Source organism: Anastrepha obliqua, chromosome 5 (genome assembly GCF_027943255.1).
Source record: "Anastrepha obliqua isolate idAnaObli1 chromosome 5, idAnaObli1_1.0, whole genome shotgun sequence".
Lineage (NCBI taxonomy): Eukaryota > Metazoa > Arthropoda > Insecta > Diptera > Tephritidae > Anastrepha > Anastrepha obliqua.
Genome location: NC_072896.1, coordinates 58,359,420 through 58,373,937, shown reverse-complemented (window position 1 = coordinate 58,373,937; position 14,518 = coordinate 58,359,420). Strand labels below are relative to the sequence as shown.

Sequence of the window (14,518 nt, the reverse complement as noted above, 5' to 3'; positions counted from 1 at the left end):
TGCGATGAAAATGCAAGAAGAAAGGAAATGTCAATATGCTCTTATTTCCCGACGGACATTTTGTGTAGAATCGTTGGAATGGCAAAATGGCTCTGGTATTGGAAACGGTGGCATCGATTGCGAAATATCAGTGAGCCGCCGGTGTTGACATACAAAATGTGCGCGTAAGTGTAAATAAATCACAGATCTTAATGGATTCAATGAAGTTCATATGAAAGTGCGGATACTGGTGAAATGACAATTACGTAAAAGCAGATATAGCAGCTTTCGTCGATTTTTATTACTTTAATTTCAGAGTTCCACACATTAAAAAGGAATTTAATAAAGTTTAAGTTAGATATAGAAAACTTGGATAACGGTAGGGATGAAAAGTATCTCTTTGGACACAAATGAGTAGGTATATAGTTTATGCTTGATTTTTATTTAGGGCCTAAATTTTTATAAAGATTGGTAGTAAATGGATAGATAAAAATGGAAAAAAAATCTTTAAAGAAATAGCTGCGCTTGATGAATAATTTTAACACTACAATATAAAATTTAGCGAATATTAAGAATATAAGTATATTTGAAATAAATTAGAAAATATAACTACCTTACAGTCAAATGCTGTCAAGTTTTTCATTGCAGTTTCTTCGAATTTCTACACGAAACGGATTATGCCAAACGCATGGCGCTAAATGTGCTTCTTGTAGAACGACCTTTTTCATAAAGTGCTGATATCATTTTTACTTTTTGTTCAACTGAGTATCGCTCCAAGACTAAGGTTGCCAATGCCCGTAATACCTATTATCGGGGAAAAAATTCACATGTCACAAAAAAGTATGTCAAAGATCACTCTTAACCCTCACTGGATGTGCTTTTTTACCGATTATTTGGTTGAATACACTTTAATGTTGAAAATGCAGTTTCGCTTGAATTAGCAGGACAAAACGGCAGAAATTATAAGATAGCGCCTTATCAAAAAGTGCTGGAAATGTCACTAGATACATTCTGTCAAAAAATATCGAGCTGTTTATTTAAAAACACCACCAAAATAAAGAAACATGTTTTTCTGATATGTGTGATGCAATATTTTTTTTACTTTAATTGTTTGTTCTCCCGTTTAATTTCCTAAAATGTTCTATATATCTGTACATTTCTATAGTTTTATATTTTAGCATCTTCGATGATTGAGCCATTATTTGTGCTTTTAAAGTTAACCAAATCCCGTAACTCCTCTGACGTGGCACTCGATTCACGCGAATTCTTTTTCTTTGATGATTTTATAGTTCGGTTTGACGAGCGACGCGAAGAGGCCGTAAGACTGGCTGTGGGTGTGCAACTTACTGGCTTTCTATTATTCCAAATCCGGAAAACGAAACGCATTTCGTTCACAAAGACCTCTTTGAAGCGTAGCTAAAGATATGCATTTTAAAATCTTTAGGTAAATAAGAATATAAAAAACTCTTACATTTTCCTCACAAGCTCTTTCATGTGTGTGCATCAAAAACTCGCAAATTCCGAAACAAAAAGCTGTAAAGAGACCAAAGAAAAGAGTGTAAAATATGCCCCGCACCTCCTGGAAACCCAAATCTGGATTATCGCCACCCGCTTTTTTATTACAATTCGATGTCTTATTCTTCCACCACCTGTTCTTCAAATCGAACAATTTTCCGGTTTCGCTGAGCTTCAAAATGTTCACACTTAAGTTGTAGCGGTATTCAGCGCCTGTGAGTTAAAAGCAAAAATAATTTTTTAAGCTCATACTCTTTTTATGACAAACCCTACCGAAAGGTACCGCTATAGCGTAATGCTTTTCACCAAATTTTTCACCCACCATACGGAGCTCACAACTGCGCTCAATGTTGTATTCCAAGGTGGTTGTCTCCATAAGGAACATATAAGTGCCGTTACTCTTCAAGACTCGTTCCACACCCTCTTTATTATCCTTTGTGTACACCGAGTTATCTTGGTTGTTCATCATATTGAAAGCCAAACGATAGACTGTCTCGTTGGACTCGGCGAAAAGCGTGTATGTACTGCCACCCTCCAAAGTACCAAATTTAACATCTGTCTGTTCGGCAAGAGTCTTAAGATCCGTTACACTACCCTCCATTTTTGAGCTAGTCAAAAATGCCGCCATATTAGCAGTGTATGAGTTGGGAAAAATAACTGCGATTATCCACCACATAGCGGTGAAGGTACGAAACGGAGCACTTCTGCAAAAATGTGTTAGTGATTAATTGATAAAAAACGAATGAAAGTAAAAAACTCTAAAACAACAGTATTACTTTGGTAATATATCACAACCAGCCTGCATGATGGAGGCCGCTGTTAAATAGAATGTATTGAGTAAACCCCACTTGTTTTCCAGCACTTCGGGATCTTTGTTGCAAGGATGTGGATTTTCCCACTCGTCTTCGGCAATTCTGAAAAGATTAAAATTTTCGTATATTAGTTTCTCATATCGGAGAAGTTCGCCAGGCGATGGATACATTACATAACAAGCGTTTTCGTTCGAAAGATTTATTCTAAATAATTCGGCGACTATTGTAAAATTGAAAATGTATAAAGGATAATTTTTTAAAAGCTATTGAAAAGGTTTTTCAGAAAAACACACGTAAAGTTCAGAAAAATGCATGAAATTTTTATCTAAATCGATAGTACAGTCCATATAATTTAATGTTTGAAGATTATTTCATGCAAATGTTCACCGCGACTGCGCTTCAAATGGTCCATCCTCTTAGTCCAATTTTGGCTTACTCTTTTCAATGTTTCGGCCGGTATCTCACATATAAATGCTTTAATGTTGTCTTCTAATGCGTTAATTGAAGCAAGATTGTCTGAATAGACATGAGCTTTAACATAGCCCCACAAAAAATAATCTAAAGGCGTTATATCGCACGATCTGTGTGGCCAATTGACAGGTCCCGAACGTGAAATAAAATGTTCACCGAACTCACCTCTCAATAAGTTCATTGTTACGCGTGCTGTGTGGCATCGTCTTAGTGAAACCGCAAGTCAAGCTCTTGCATTTTGGGCAAAAAAAAGTTGGATATCATTTCACGGTAGCGCTCACCATTCACAGTTACGTTACGATTCGCAGCACCTTTGAAGAAGTACGGTCCAATGATACCTCCAGCCCATAAATAGCACCAAACTGTGACCTTTTCTGAGCACATTGGTAGCTCTTGAAATTTTCACTCATCTTCACTCCAAAATCGACAATTCTGCTTATTTACGTACCCATTGATCCAAAAATGAGCTTCGCCACTGAACACAATTTTTCGATAAAAGCCAACTTTCCAAGAGCCCATTCACCAAAAATTCTGCGTTGCGATAGGTCGTTCGGCTTCAATTCTTGCACCAGCTGTATTTTGAAAGGCTTCACACCTAAAGCCTTTCGCAAAATTTTCCACGTTGTTGAGTAACAGAGGCCCAATTGCTGCGAACGGCGACGAATCGATAATTGATGGTCATCTTTAGCACTGACCGATACAGCTGCGATATTTTCTTCAGTTCGCACTCTATGTAAGCGTGTTGGTGGTTTGATGTCCAATAATGTAAATTTGGTTCTAAATTTAGTCACAATGGCTCGAATACCTGCTTCAGTGGGTCGATTAAACTGACCATAAAACGGAAGAAGCGCGCGATAAACTTTCTTAACAGAACACTCATTTTTATAATAAACAAAACACGAAACGTGCGTCAGCTGTTTAAACCAACTGTTTAAAATAATAATAGCTAAAAAATCACCCATTGTATATATATTATATATAAAATAGTAGTTTATTATAATACGTTAAGGATATATATAACAGGTTAGATTAAAACAATCGATTTGCTATTTCTCTTGTCGCTATGTTTCGACTCTGCTCACTTGACGAAAAATGTTCATATGAAAGCAAAAACAAATTTATCGAGCAAGGTTCGCCGCTAGCGAGTGTATATATATATATATATAATTGGCGCATACACCCTTTTTGGGTGTTTGGCCGAGCTCCTCCTCCTATTCGTGGTGTGCGTCTTGATATTGTTCCTCAAATGGAGGGACCCACAGTTTCAAGCCGACTCCGAACGGCAGATACTTTTTATGAGAAGCTTTTTCATGGCAGAAATACACTCGGAGATTTGCCATTGCCTGCCGAGGGGCGACCGCTATTAGAAAAATGTTTTTCTTAATTTTGGTGTTTCACCGAGATTCGAACCAACGTTCTCTCTGTGAATTCCGAATGGTAGTCACGCACCAACCCATTCGGCTACGGCGGCCGCCGAGTATGGTTGTACCTCATAAAACTGGTGCAACTCCCTATTTTCAATGCTGCCAACACTCTTCGACAGTTTGAGAGGAGACTTTTGTTGCTTCAACACGCAAATTCTTTTTTGCTCCTGCCTGTGTGTCACATACCTTGCAATTGCTTTTTGTCAATTTTTGGTCTACACTCTAAAATCATTGAGAAGAACTATAAGTAGAACACAAAGGATATTGACAGAGCAAGAGCATCACAATTAACGAGTAGAGGCAATAAATGCCTCTTTTATGAACGCGGTCTTACTAATACTCACTAAGAGCTCCCAAGCAAGCGTAATTTTTGACAGGTCTTTTCAGTGCTGCAAATATATGTTCCTTTATACCAGTTGCTTCATCTATTCGCCACTTGCTAACGCTTGGCGAAAAGAGTAGGCCTATAATTGCAAATAATACAAAAATATTACAAACTCAAATTTCGCTTGTCAACGTTACTTTGATCTTCTTATTCTTTGTTATTCTTTGTTTCGCTCAATTCGTCGTTGTCTCCACACATCCTTTCGTCCTTAATATTTTATTTTAAAATTAATAGCGTGCCATTTTTTCATAAGTAGATTTTCTTTTTAAGACAGGCCCAACTATTTTCTATTGCGAAGAGTTCTTAGTCCTTAGCAGCACTTTTATCTTTAGCGCTTTGAGTTGGTTAGCGTTTGCTTTGGCTGAGTGACACCTTACGTGAAAATGTAATCACCTGAATGATGTATATATGTACATACAATCTAAATGTGACACTAGAACAAAATTAGTTAAATTTTGCTAAAACTTTACAAAGTACATCAACGTGGACTTCACAGAAACATTTCTCTACCAGTAACTGCTGCAGAAGAATGTAGTCTAGAATGCATATATTACCTATAGCACTTTTTCAAGGATATTAGATTGTTGCGTATCGGTGCGCTTTATAAAGGGTTATTTCAAAGACGCGCCTAGATGCTGTTTTAAAAAGAGCATGTAAAAATTTTAATTCTCTCTGTTTTGATTATTTTTATTCACAATACGACTCTTAATAAATAAATGTCCACCACGAGCACGCCTACAGGCAGTCATATGAGAAATAAAATTTTAAAGGACTCTCTTACACATTATCGCAATGAATTCAGCAATCTCTATCCGAATGTTGTGTTTCAGCTCTTGTTGGTTATTGGTCTATTCACATAAACTTTACTTTTCAAAAAATCCCACAAAAAGCAGTCTAGGGGAGATAGATTGCATAATGTAAGTGGCCAGTTTATGTCACCACCACGTGAAAATAATCAGTCGGGAAATTTAGATCGCAACAACGTAACGTCTTTCCATGTTTTATAACTCGTGGTTTCATTCTGTTGAAAACAAAGATCTTCTATGTCTATTCCTTCAAGCACAGATGCGGCAACTGTCTTGACAAATCAATCTAGTGCGAAAAGAGCTTGACAACTAAAAATGATTTTGCGTGAAAAACCAGCATCAAAGGGTCAATTCACGAAATTTCTGCGTTGATCTGTTTCCAGCATATTTTCAACAAAACGTCCATATTACCAACATAATACTACATACATATATGCCAATATATGATACTATGACCGTTGGAGAACTAAGGTTAATTATGAGACCGTTTTCTGTTCGGTATTTTTATTCGATATCGAACGTCACTTTCAAACGTTCTGACAAAAGTTTCTGATCGAAGAAGTACGAGTATGCTGAAGAGCGGCTCTCACACTAAAAAGGGTTTTGCCTCCCATTCTAAAGAATGCAAACATAGTTAAAGTAGTCGAAGAAGGGGCATCCGGCCGAAAGCCAGTTTACTTCATTTTTTAATTTCGGTTATAGGTACAATAACTCTAACTATTGTTTTTTTTTTTTGAATTTTTGGTGTATTAATTAGCTTCAGTGGCACCGCGATTGATTTTTCGAGAGACGCAGGTAAAGATCGTTGTTATCTGGATAATATTGAAACGATTCAGAGGTTGAAAATATTATCTCCACTATTTCTGAAATAGGAACCGCAACTGCTGCTAAGAATATTGCTGCTGTAGCGCAAAGTGATTCTGAACGAGCTTCAAGAGCGATATCTCCTGGTTCTCAACAATTAGACATTTATGAATGGACTTTTTAGCAGAATTTACCTGTGGACATTTAAATGATATGGGATTTTAAATAGGTTCGTCAGTTGGGGGCCTCATATCAAGACATAATGTACCTGTACAGTTTCGTTTAGAAATTGCAATTACTGTTCCGGCTATCGCATAATTTTTCTAAAACCCGCTTAGTAAGGTCAACCGCAACCTAACCTAACCTATGGTTTTTTAATAAAACTTCTCGATTTTGACCCTTATATGCACTTCTATACAATATCGTAAAACTAAGTTAAATTGTGTTCAGAGATTTTATATTACCTTGCTGAAAACACAAACAAAAAGGATACTACATATATGGCAACCATCGTATACATCCACACTTCTTCGTTTAAAGGATCAAGAAATGCTAATAGTTTCTTCTTTTCCGGAGTCTCTTCATAGGCTAATATGCTAACGCCAAGCTGCATGAAGGGTACAGTAAAGTCTACAGCAGTACGGCGTAACTGTGTGATGGTCAAGTCACAAAGGCCCATATGCGCATCCTAAAAGCAAGATCAAAATTATCAGAATTCTGGAAAGCGCTACCAAAAAAATGGCCATTTTGTTATTCAATAAATTGATAATTTAGTTAAGCATAATAATAACTTAATCTAAAAAAAAACAAAAATAGCAGCCTTGAAGTGGTAAATAAGCAGTTAATATTTGTTAAACAAAGTATCATAAAATATAAATTCGTCGGGGAAGAAATTATGTTTTTTACAAGCGCTTTTATAGAATCACTTTTTCGTTTGCTGATTATGTAGTGAATTGCAAAATAATCGACATTACCAAAAACAAAAGCACAAAAAGTTGGTCTGGCGGTCTTTACGCCGAATTTCCGCAAAGGAAAATGTCTTTAACAGAGGTTTAATACAAACATTGTTTATCAGCTCGCCAATGATGCCATTCCATTGCTTTGTTTCTTTATTATATTTGCCATACTGGTTATCCCGCACAGGCACAAACAAATACTCGAAATTCATAAGATTTGCCAGTTCTTTAATTAAATCTACCGTATAGCCCATGTACCGTTCATTGCCAGTCACATTCTGCTCCACCATTTCGGGTCTAAAAAATACGTATGTAATATTTTTTATCAATATTAAGAAATTTTTCAGTTTAAAATATTTGACATAACATCTCTGTGAAGTACGGCTCTCCTATTCGCGTCGCAACACGATAAACTATCTTCTTCGCAATACCCGCCTCCACATGTTGAGGCACAATTTGTCCTTTCGGATCCCAGAAAGCGATGCCATAATTTTCCATTGGTTCGAATATTTCAATACCAAAATTAACACGCTGCCCATCCTCATCAAATTGCAGGTCAGTCGAACGATAATCCGTGTTATTGACGCCTGATGTCTGCAATACGTACAACGGTAATTGGGGCTAAATATGTAAAAACCAAACGCTTGTTTATAAGAGAAAACCAATTACCGCCTTCATCACGCGATAGATGTAGCGTCCCATAGCCCACGGCTGTACGCGGCCATACTCAGTGAAGTCGCAGCGCACGCGAGGTGTCCGTATTTGATAGCTGTAGCTAACATTTCGTATCGCATTGGCGAAAACGTTTACAGCGTCATATAGCAAATTGTGTAGGAGTGTTTGAATGGGTTGGTCGGACAAAGGGTCGTCCTCGTACAGGGAAGCTCGCTGCCCTACATTCACGCTCTATTTTATTAAATTGCGGGTGTATATAATCATGTTTGTAAAGATTTTTATAGTTGTATTTTCGCACTCACATAAAAGTCGCCATTTAATCTCAGACGAGCCGCAGTGATGTTCACGGCGAAGCTCACGTTATCTCGCAACTCTTCTAAGTCTACGATATGTGTATCCAAATTAGTAAGAAACAGGTGCTGCAAATTAAAAATTAAAAAAAAGAAGAAACGAATAGCTTTTTCAGCTTATTTCATTAACCACTTAGAACCTTTGTCTTCTAGAACCTTTTCGGTTAGACATACAGTTTGTCTAATGGAAGCGTGACCGGCAAAACCCAAATTCAGAGTTCTGTTATAAAAATTTGTTAAATGCCGCTAAATAGACATATGATTTTACATAATGAGTTCCGCGAACGAAAAACGATTTGAAGCAGTGTTCCTATGCACACACCCTAAACGTCTAAAAATGCCAGGCGCATCTTGAGCAAAATATTTTAGAAAGGCGCAGAAGTTCAGAAATAAATTAATAAATGGGGTATGCAGGTATGCTAAAGTTAACAACGTTGTCTACTTCCCAGGACGAAGGCAAGGAAAAAACTCAATACGTCTCCAAAGCAAGATCCGAAGATCATTGATTTGTTTCTGACAAATCCGAACTCATCGTTGCGTGAAACTGAAGTAATTTTAAGGAAAAGTGGTGTTAATGTATCCAAAGACATGATTCGAAGACGTTTGGTCGTCTCTTTGTGTTTACCGCCAATTTGAATACAGTTTTAATGAATAAAATTTATCAAAAAGGGTTGTTACCATCAGCTACGAAGATGTTTGAAGAACTATCTAACCTTGGATTTTGGAAGAAGAAAACTATCCGACGCATCGAAGCAAAAGGTCTTCACAGTTGCCTGGCCAATATGTCGTATGTCGGTATTTTGCTTCAAAAGCTCATTTTCTTTTATCATTCATCAAATTGCGGCGAAGTTTTGGTGAACTGTTGCGAGTAGATTTATGACTTTGTTTGAATCTGCTTTATAGCATTGGAGTCGAAATATTTATAGAATCAACCTATTTGTTCATATTGAAAACAAGGGTTGTGGCGAAGTAAAATGTTCTGACTGTTTTTCGCTAGGTGCCCTTAGTGAGCCATATCTCACGATCATATCATCACTATATACCGATTTAAGGCTACATTACAGTTCAAAAAAGTTCTTTGACAGTTTTTGTTTGATGAGTTTTGTTGTGTATTACGAGTACAGCATTCCCAAATTCCCAATTTGTGGAAGGAAAAGAGAAAAATCGAAATATTCTTCAGTATCATATCGACTAAGGTGGAAAGCAGGAGTAGGAAAATTTAATTTGGGCCGAATGTTAATTTTTTAAATCAAACAAACTCATTGACAATGATAGTTACAGTTTCTCTTAAGTATGCCCTCTCTTCCCTTAATTTCTCTGATCCTGTCCCGTCATATCAATCTCGCCTACTTTGAATTAATCTGAAACAATGAGTGATTGACTGATACTCTTTTCAAGAAAGGGTTAACTTTTCGGTCTCTACTAGGTCTTTACGTAATAAATATCTATTCCATTTGAATATATGCAGAACAAATTATACCTGTATTGTTCGCTCTCTTCATGAACTCTATGAGATCTTGAATTCTTTAGAATTTGATTTTACTTAATCTAAGCTATATTTTCCTGCTCAATTAAATTATTTATTGTAATTTAAATTTTTGATAACGATATTTTTGTAATATGTAGTCAATAAAAACAATTGTTTAAACATTTCAGAATAAAAAAATTAACTTCAAAGGAACAGATAAAATTTAAACTTAACATATAAAAAGCAGACGAGGTTGTTCCCCGATCTCTACAATATTTATGTTGGGTTCAAACAAGATGAGCAATTTGCGTACTAAATTTGTGTGGATTTTATCAAGCTGTATGCTCCAATAGCAACAAAGCAGTTGGAACCGATAGGCCACTAGCTGAGGCCACGAGGCGAGGAGCTGGTAAAGTGAATGCTGATTCTTATTTGCCCAGTTTGGCCGCATGACTGGAATTTGAGTGTAGTCTGCCCAATCTATTAAGTCTTGCCATAAACTCTGTGAGAAATTTTACAATGCATACGGCGGGAACAAATTCGCAGAAAAAAGTTTCATTATTTTTGCTTTGATCGTACGCATTGTATTCTCATAAATTATACTCAGTTTTGAGGCAAATTTTACTTCTTAGCAATGGAGGAGGGAGTTGAGGAAAATCGCATTGCAATGTTTGCATTACATAAGTGTGGTAAAAGTGCAAGTGGGATTTACGAATTGCTGGAAAAACTTAATATTGTATTTTGAGAATGTTTGTTTACCGCACGATCAATCGTTTTTCACGAACGTCTGAAATGGCAGGCAGAAAAAGAAGTGGTCGTCCTCACGTGGTTCGGACCAGAGCAGCCATAAAAGCCGTTCGGGAAACAATTCGCGGAAATCCCCTAGGAGAGCAGAGAATCATGTCCAGGGAAATGAATGTATCGGCCAGATCCATGTTAACACTAATTAGAGACGATCGCCACATGGTCATCTTTTGACACTGCGCTTGAGGAAAATTAAATTCGACAGATGCAAACAGCTTTTTCGGTGACACGTGCTCAACGGCCATGAAAATATTCTTTTCACAGAAAATGCTCATGGTTGAAGAAGTTTTTAATGAGCAAAACTAAAACTTCTAAAGACACAAAAAACGATATTCCAAGGGTGGTGGTGGCCACCTTCCAGCCCCCGTAATGGCTTGTAAAGACGTTACATCTCTTCGTTTCAGCGAACAAGAGGATGTCTTAGAAGGCATGGTGAAGCAGTACTCTCTTCAATGGCGTGTGTTGGATCTTCCAGCAAGATTCCGCTCCAGCTCATGAGGCAAAAATTACCCGCCAGTGGATAAAAAACAATATTCCTGGGTTCATAGCCACCGAAGATTGGCCGTCTGAAATTCAAGACCTGAATTCATTGGACTACAGTTTGTGGTCAGAATTTGCGAATATGGCCTATCAAGGGCTTCACAGAAATTTTGAGAGTCTCAAACAATCTTTGGTTCTAGCAATGACGTCAATATCCATGGAAACCGTGCATGCTGCAATAGCTGAGTGACCGAATAGTTTAAAGGCTTGTGTAAAAGCAATTGGTGGCCCTTTCGAATGAAAATTAAATTTTGTTTAATATGTACATGATTAAATAAAACTAACTTTATTAAAAATAATTTTAATTTCATATCTAAAACGGACTTAACTTGTAACAGAACTTATGGCAGGACTAAGAACAATACAGGTGATGCTGCAATGTGACAATCACGGAGAAATCAGTCCGCCTATTATAGCATACTTTAAACTAGATAACATTAGTGGACTGATTGAATCTAACCAGTCATTTGTAGTGTTTCAAATCTTAGAAAGGACCCGCGAGAAGAGGCTTTATTCCATCTCTTGTCGATTTAAAAGCCGCCTTCGATATCACGAAATGAGGTTGCCCATATGCAGTAAAGATTAAATTTCGTCAAAACTAATACGGCTTTGTAATCTGAAGTTGAGCAATACCATCAGCATCGCCCGAGTTGGAAATTACCTTTCCAAGCCGTCAACGAGACCATGCTGACAGAATATTTTACAATAACATGTCGCTGCTCGCATATACCGATGATATCGACATCACAGGCCTTAGTAACGACGCTGTTATTTTCGCTTTTTCCAATCTGGATAGAAAAGCGATGCGAGTGAGCCTGGAGGTGGACGAGGACAAAACGAAGCCAGCGCATTCGCGTCTTAGTCACATCGCCCCTTTTTCCAAATTTATAGGAAAATAGTGAATTTCATTCACTTGAAAACCAGCATCAACAATGCCAGCCTTAAAATATTACAGAGAATTTATTTTGCCAACAAGTGCTACTTTAGACTGAGCAGCCAATTGAATATAAAATCCCATCTCGGTAAACTAAAACCACGCCATATCATGCACGTCCTATTATATGACGCTGAAGCAAGGACGGTAACATCAGCCGCTGCGCCGGGGTGTTCGAGAGAAAGATTTTGCAGATCATTTATAATGGATGATAGAGCGCTGTATAAGTTGGTCGTAGGCATGGATATAGGGCAGTGAACTAAGATTCAGCCGGTTTTTTAAAGTAGTCGATATGATGCCTAAAGGTGGTAACCGAGGAAAAGTAACGTGTCCACCTCGTTTGAAAAAACCAGTGGAGAAAGGCCTGGCTTCGTTTGGCATTTCTAATTCGTTACTTGTGATGCTCGTGCTTTGCCAACACCCTTTGTGCCCTCGCTCTTCACAATGTGTTTGTTGGTTTTAGACTAAAAACTAAGAATTGCAAGTTGTGTGAACACGATGGGAACATCAACAGACGATTCGGAAATTTAAAGCAACAAAAGTATCCCAGTATAAACGCGGTCTAATGAATCGCTCCTGAAAAAGAGTTAGTTGAAAATAGTGAGTTATACCAGTCTAAACAATTTTAGTCCAGGTATCTAATTGAAAAAAAAGAGTATCATCTTCCAAGAAACATTTTTTTAGATAAAATAAACCTTAGTAATATCTCTCATGTATATATGTACGTATATACAATATGCCATATTTACTTATATCCGCAAACACTTACGTTAAATTGCCCAGTCAAATCAAATTCCACAGACGCATTCAGCACAGTTACCAACAAATCGGGATTGCAATCTAACAAAACACGTCGTTCACCTTTTATACTCTTCCACATAATTCGAAAATCATCTCCTCTTTTGAATACTCGAACGCGCACTACATCTTTGTGAATATCTTGTAATTGTAAAAGATCCTGGAGACGTGTAGGAGCTCGTGCTGAAAAAATAGAAACATTTGTTAAAACCATTCTGAAATTCCCATTTGAATTCGTTGTTTACGATCATCTCCATCATAGACTATTGCAAATTTTCGCCAACCAAAGTTTTGTACTATATCTGCATATGCTTTTGAGAGCATCAGCTGAGCGGGGTAAACATTCAACGTCATCTGATGATTTAGTTTCTCCTCTGTAGTCTCCTCATAGCTAATGTCGAATTGTATGTGTGGTATGCCTGTGTTGTTGCAGATCACCGAAACAATGTCTAGCGAGAGTAAAAAATGTGAGAGAATAGAGAGGTACATTTTTCTCTGTTTTTCATCTGTTTCGATTATTGAAAACATAAAACATTCCACACACTCACCGCTGTCTATCTTTGAACTTGGTCCGAAAATAGCCGACACCCCATTATCAATTAGATCGCACGCTTAATGCATAAATTAAATATTTATACCGTTTTTTTTCTTAAAAATTAATAATTTTTTTCAAACCTTCGCGTTGCAAGATCATGCTGCCGTCTGTTTCACTAACACGCCTTATTAATGGCAGCATTTTGAAGTTGTTGTCCCTCTCATTGTTGATGTCCTTCACAATCGCAATAAAGGTTCGTTCCAAATGGAATTCATCTTCATAAAATATTGCACCTAATAATAAGCGATCAAAATTCCATTAGCTTTTTCACAGCATTAATGAAAATTGTTGCTCGTTACCGATATTGACTTGCTGCAACGCCAATGCATTTTTTACACAAATAAATATCCATGCAACAATAATCCAATATTTCCACATTCTGTAAGGTGTATGTACGAATATAATTCTTAAATATTGTAGAGAATTATTCAAATCTGTCTGCACATTCTAAGTTCTCTAATTCTTCAAGTTTGTTGCTATTTTGGTCTGGCCAAAATGAGATCTCCGAGACGACTAATAATTTTTCCACTGAAAAACTCATTTTCCATGTACATATGTATGTATGTGTACTTGAGTGAACAAAGTGATATATACGTATGTATGTACATATGTATATCTATTGTAAAATATTAAGCTCACACAAAGCTTTTTGTAAAATTTAAGAACAAAGTTATTTTTGGAAAGCTGTACAGTTTCAGCGAATTGTTTTGCACTGGAATAGTTGATAGCGACAAAGTGATGTTTCTAATAACGAGAATGATAATAAAATAACGAAAGGTATTGTTATGATTTATGGCATCACAATGGATTCTCTGTCCAAGTGGGTCCTCGCCTGGTGGTAAAATTTTAGTCTTTGACTTAAAATATACAAAGTGAGTTTATAAACCTACAAGGATCAGTGTTTCTTTATAATATATGTATTTATGTAAATAGTTGCAGTTGTCAATTGGTGGCACTGTAAACAAATCATTACAAACTATAAAGAAATAGTCTCAAAAAATAGAGTACTAAAGCTTCCAAGCATAACTAAATCATTACAGAAGTGTGGAGTTCTATGAAGCGTAAGGCTGAAGGTACATAATTGCAATTTAAAATTTCGTTATTATTATAAGAGGACTTAAGTCCTGCGATTTGAAATATTTATTGAACTTCTTTGATAAATTCAGAGTGTTTCTCTGAGCAAAACTTTCTAAAAAAAATAT

The 14,518-nt window shown here is 36.8% G+C and overlaps 1 protein-coding gene across 1 annotated transcript; it reads right to left on the bottom strand.

Annotated features, from left to right (window-relative positions):
* Positions 1 to 1,076: 1,076 nt before the first annotated feature.
* On the bottom strand, positions 1,077 to 13,816 carry LOC129248127 (glutamate receptor ionotropic, kainate 2). Its single transcript, XM_054887565.1, has 14 exons — positions 13,616 to 13,816; positions 13,397 to 13,549; positions 13,270 to 13,332; positions 12,967 to 13,170; positions 12,693 to 12,904; positions 8,130 to 8,246; positions 7,822 to 8,058; positions 7,520 to 7,746; positions 7,260 to 7,449; positions 6,661 to 6,884; positions 2,271 to 2,408; positions 1,768 to 2,198; positions 1,451 to 1,707; positions 1,077 to 1,395 (listed from the first exon to the last, which is right to left on the bottom strand). The coding sequence occupies exons 1-14, from the start codon at positions 13,692 to 13,694 to the stop codon at positions 1,147 to 1,149; spliced, it is 2,781 nt and encodes a 926-aa protein (XP_054743540.1). The 5' UTR covers positions 13,695 to 13,816; the 3' UTR covers positions 1,077 to 1,146.
* Positions 13,817 to 14,518: the final 702 nt, after the last annotated feature.